General features: G+C 32.6%; 1 protein-coding gene across 1 annotated transcript; it reads right to left on the bottom strand.

The window, feature by feature from the left end:
• Positions 1-853: 853 nt before the first annotated feature.
• LOC104211910 (zinc transporter 1-like) lies at positions 854-5,121 on the bottom strand. Its single transcript, XM_009761050.2, has 3 exons — positions 4,403-5,121; positions 2,126-2,275; positions 854-1,278 (listed from the first exon to the last, which is right to left on the bottom strand). The coding sequence occupies exons 1-3, from the start codon at positions 4,994-4,996 to the stop codon at positions 967-969; spliced, it is 1,056 nt and encodes a 351-aa protein (XP_009759352.1). The 5' UTR covers positions 4,997-5,121; the 3' UTR covers positions 854-966.
• Positions 5,122-5,458: the final 337 nt, after the last annotated feature.

Genomic DNA, 5,458 nt, shown 5'->3' with positions numbered 1-5,458 from the left:
AAAAGTCTACTCTCTTTTCTTAAACTTCGTGCTCAGTCAAATGGGTTCACATAAATTGAAACGGAGGGAGTATAATTGTACACAAGTCTTCGATTTCTAGCGCAAAGAGTTTATCTCTTTGTGATTGGTTCTATATATTTGGTAAAGAATATATTCCTCTTTTGAACCGTTAAACATGGTCAAAATACAATTGGAACGTGACAACACAATGAAAAAAGGATGGTAGCTATAGCTAGCAGAGTAGCTCAAGCAAGGTGAGGGAATTTCCCTGTAAAAAAACTTCTGATTGAAGATCTTGAAAAAACTATAGACAACTTGATCACTACCTCTAATTGGATAAACCATTGGAATAGTATCAATTTTTTTTAAAAAAATGGCCCATACACAGTGGTCAATTTGGTGATGCATGTGGTGTCATATAGCGGCGGAGCTAGAGTGCAGGCACGACCGAACTCAATAATTTTGGTGTAAATTCTTTTATTTGTTCGAAGAAATTTATTTAATATGTATAAATTATTAATTTAAAACTCAATACTTTAAAAATAGCTAGAATTCCATTTAATGTTTCCACCATCTAATGTAAACTCTAGTAAGACTACACTTAACTCTGATCACGAGCAAATTTGTTGATTTTGCACCCATAAAGTATGAAAAGTGCCAAATATTGAGAACTATTCGGAAAAGAGTCAGGGAACAGACACATCTAAAAGCGAAACTCACTAAAATAAAGGAATCGATTGTATTTTATCCTTTGTTCCCATAACAATTGGGGATAAAAAAGCACCTAGTTGACAAATGCTAAAGTGCAGGAAATCCCAACAAGTTGCAATTTTTTGAATACTGTGGAGTCATATTGGAATGACATAAGTTGATCCTTATAATAAAATAATCAAAGGTCAATTTGTTGTGAAACAAAAAAACTATACATAATTTAGCTAGGTAATTAATTATATGCATACAATGACATTATGTCCCACCCCATTTTGCCAATAGTGACATACAAGAAGCTCCCAAAACAAGTGATACATTGGCAAGAATTTGGAGCTTGAAATTAGTATGTAAATTAGGGTCCATGAAATCTTTTGCAAGAAGATCCACAAGTGCCATGTAAATTAGAATACCAGCTGATGCTGAATTAAGAACCCCTTGCACAATCAATGCTGCTGAGCTTTGCTCATTGTAACCTTTTGATATCATCATTCCAATACCTATTCCACTTGGAGTTGTAAGGGTGAAGAACAACACCATTATTGCTATTGTTCTTCCCCTGTACTTCGCCTGCACATGCATATGCATTTTCACCAAGGGAATTTCAAAGTAAATACAGGGGATTCAGCATCTAATATATACGTAAAAGTAATATTGGACCTTATATACACAACGTAATTTTTCCTTCCGTCCTCTAGTTCTGCTCATATATATCATGTATCACAACATGCATTATGTTTCTTTTATATAGGTTGCGGCTATATAAAAGGCCAGTCTGATGCACTAAGCTCCCGCTATGCGTGGGGTCCGGAGGGAGGACCGGGCCATATCTATTGTACGCAACCTTGCCCTACATTTCTGCAAGAGGCTATTTTCACGGCTCGAACCCGTAACCTCCTGGTCACATGGCAACAACTTTACCAGTTATATATTTGGATTAATTCTTGGGTTGCGGCTACATATTTGGGTTAATTCTTCTATCAATATATATATATATATATATATATATATATATATATATATATATATATATATATATACGAAGGAAATGAGTATCATCCTTTTACTACATAAACTTTGCTTCCACCTCTGCTGTGAAAGTTTTTTAGACTAGTCCCACTAAGATGGCGAGGAAACTGACTTCCGAGATTGTCACTCCATATGCCAAAAAAGTGTAAAATCTATCATGTGTCTCATTGATTCATTAATTCAACATAGATTACGATGATTTGGAGAATAGGCCAATGTAATTTTCTATTTTATATTCCATAAATAAAATATAAAACAGATTCTTCCGCAGGCAATTGGTGAAACTTTAAAGTAAAGAATAATATAACAAGATTTGTTTTTCTAAAATCAGAGAAATAATTCACTACTTATGGTGAGAAATGAAGAGAGAGGGAGAAGGTTTATTTACCTGGGAAATGCAGCCACCAAGTCCCATGCCTTCAAAAAATTGATGAAAACTCAAAGCTATTATTAGAGGTTTGATTGTTTTGGGATTTTCTGTTGTTCCAAGCGATATGCCAATAATCACAGAATGAACCAAAATTCCCAGCTCCAAAATCTGCAAAGTTTTCAGATTTCTTTTAGAATATTTGTATGTCAATGCAAAGATCAATGGAAAAATCAAATTAAAATAAGTATTTGGATAACAAGAATCAAAAAAGTGACCAATTAAATTCACTAAGCCCAATAATTTGAAATGTAGTTCTTTTCATTCACTTAGGGGTCGTTTGGTAGAGTGTATAAGAATAATGCTGAATATGGTGTATTATGTGTTAGTAATGCAAACATTAGTTATGCAGAGATTATTTTTTATACATTGTTTGGTGTGGTATATTAAAAACTAAAATGCATTGCATAATTTTAAAAAAATTAGTTGTTTACAAAAATGCCTTCTATATTCTTTAGTTTTAAGGGACTTTAAGGACAATTTGGTCTTTAGACATACTAATGCATGCATTGATAGCCTTGGTATTACTAATATACCATGGTTTCGCTATGCATTAGCTATACACAAGATAATACCAAATAGGATGTATAACTAATGCTTCTATTAGTTATACATAGGTTGAAAAAGTGTACCAAACAAGGTATTACTAATACACAAAATTGATGCAAATATTATTTTGTGTTATGCACTCTACCAAACAACCTCTTAAAGTTAAAACACCACCTTCTCTTTATAACATGCTTTTCTTATATACCATACAATACCACATAATTTCATTCACCAATTTCACTAATTATAATCCTTTTAAAAAAAACACTATTTCAAGTGAATTTTCGCAATAATTCTCTTCGAATTGCAACGAACATGGGCGTATCTATAGCCTACAATACGAGCACGTAAACTCATAGTCCCTCCGTCAAATTAAATATTTTATGTACCTATTTTTAGAATATGTCCAGTATTATGTGTTGGTATCCATGGTCCCTCGGTCAAATTAAATAATTTTTAAAATCACTTATATTGAATGATGCACTTGATTTAATACTTAATTATTTTCCTTTATTTTTTTAGTGGTGCACACATATTCTCGAAATCCTAGATCGGCCTCCGGCAACTAAAGGTTTCACAATCAACATAGAACTAATTATGATGGAAATCTTTTCCAATATGAGCAAACTGCAAAAGTAAATATAAGTGATTAGAATAAATTTGTAAGGATGGTTACGTAATTACATTGAACCTTTTGAATTGGAGCAAATGAAGACGAGTTTATGATATTGACAGATCCATGACAAGTGTTCGGGAACAATTGACAACTCAAAAGGATTACGCATAATACAAAAAGACAAAAATACCGACACAAAATATCTGCGGCTTAATTTTGTGAAATTTGTTTGGACAAAGATCACTTTTTAACTCGCAGCCGAAAATTAGTTATATTCGATACCCGTAAATATAAAATTTATATATATATATATATAAACAAAAAATTTATATTTTTCGGCTATTTTTTTTAGAGCGGTTATACATTATCATTTCTCAATTTGTTCTTTGAGAATCTGTCAAACTATTTTTTATAAGAAAACTCCGAATCCCCCCTCCCCCAACCAGAGGCGGACGTACAACAGTCCTTGAGGGGTCACGTGAACCCGTTAACTTCGACAAAAATTCTATATATGCATAGTTGTATATACGTTGGGGACCCTTTAAATATTTTTCTTGGCCCCCTCATTAATAAAATTACAATCATAAGCCTTGTTCCTTGTCACACAATGCGGGTTCGAAACCCGCCTGCTACAATTTTTTTAATGGTGCCCCCATTATTCTCAAATCCTGGGTCCGCCTCTGCCCCCAACCCCCAAACAAAACCAAAAAAAAAAAAAACTAATAAAAAAAGAAATTAAGGAAAAATAAATCTAATAAGAATTAGGGATAGCTTTTCCTCTTTTTATTTTTCTTCTTCAATATGCAATATTTTTAGTAAAATGAAGTATATACTTTTCCACATGAAAGCTATACAAAAGAAGGAAAAATGGAAAAGAAAACAAAAAAATATATAGGAAAACTTTAATTTTGCTCTTTTTATTCCCTCAAATTTCTTGCATTTTAAAACAATTAACTAGCACAAATCATAGAAGGGAAAGATTAAGAAGACAATAAGTTTTCCAGAATTAGAACTTATATATACACTGAGTGTGATATTAACATGTGCACCAGAAGAATTGGTAAAAATATTACCTGTGATATTAACCTGTGCCGTATAAGAGTAGAAGAATTGGTTCTTTCTAGCAAAATTTGAGGACCATGTGTTTGGATACCATCATTTTCTTCATCATCATCTCCAATATTCACTGGCTGAGCTTTTCTAAGCTCAGCTCTTCTATGATAACCAGTTGCAAATGACTCCATCATCAAAGTAAATATAGCAGACATCATTGAAACAAAACCAGCAAATGGAAAACTCCCAAATATTTCAGTATTAAGGCAAGGGTTTGTCAAGCTTTGAAATGCATCAGGTAGAATGTGAATGAATCCAGTGGCAAGAATCACGCCCGCCGCGAAAGCTTTGATCAAGAAATTAAGGGATGAATAATCATTTTGCAAAGATTTGAAGTTGTTCAAGAGAATTGGGATGATAACTCCAACTGCACTTGCACAAAGTATTGAAGCTATGGCTACTAGTTTGTAGGCTAAGGCGGCTTCATGTTTGGTTTTCTGATGATCTTTGTCTTGGGGTTCACATGTACAATTTGCAAAGATTGGGGTTGATTGGAAAAGGATTGAAAAGTAGATTAGGGTTGTGATTTTAAGAAGTAAAGGTTGAGTAATCATTGTGTTTTTTTTTGTTTTTTTTTTTTTGGAGAAGAATGAAGTTAATTTAGTGAAGAGATGAAAAGCTCCTTTAGAGTATTGTGATGCTTTTATGTATATATGGAGCTTCCACAAGTTCGACTGAAGATGTGATAGACATATTGGAATTTTTCGGTGAATAATTTGAAAGGACCCAAGTGGGCGTTTGGATATAAGAATTGTGAAGTTTCGGAAAAAGAAAAAAATAAATTCAAATTGAAAATGGTATTTGAAAATTGAAGTTGTGTTTGGACATGAATACAACTAAGAGTTGTTTTTTAATTTTTGTGAGTGATTTGGAATGAAAAATAACTTTTTGAAGTTTTTTAAAATTCCGGAATTCAACTTCAAGTTGGATTTGAAATTTCATAGCCAAACACTGATTCCGGAAAAAAAAAAAGGTGAAAAAAGATAAACCGGAAAAAGTAAAAAAAAAAGAATTAT

Source organism: Nicotiana sylvestris, chromosome 2 (assembly GCF_000393655.2).
Source record: "Nicotiana sylvestris chromosome 2, ASM39365v2, whole genome shotgun sequence".
Lineage (NCBI taxonomy): Eukaryota > Viridiplantae > Streptophyta > Magnoliopsida > Solanales > Solanaceae > Nicotiana > Nicotiana sylvestris.
This window is presented reverse-complemented; position numbering and strand designations above follow the sequence as displayed.

Bases quoted from the DNA above. Each gene is read 5' to 3' on its own strand.
- LOC104211910 (XM_009761050.2), bottom strand. From the start codon at position 4,996: ATGATTACTCAACCTTTACTTCTTAAAATCACAACCCTAATCTACTTT. The intron at 2,276-4,402 runs GTAATATTTTTA...AAAACTTTGCAG, and splicing joins GGCACAGGTTAATATCACAG to ATTTTGGAGCTGGGAATTTT. The intron at 1,279-2,125 runs GTAAATAAACCT...ATGCATGTGCAG, and splicing joins TTGGTGGCTGCATTTCCCAG to GCGAAGTACAGGGGAAGAAC.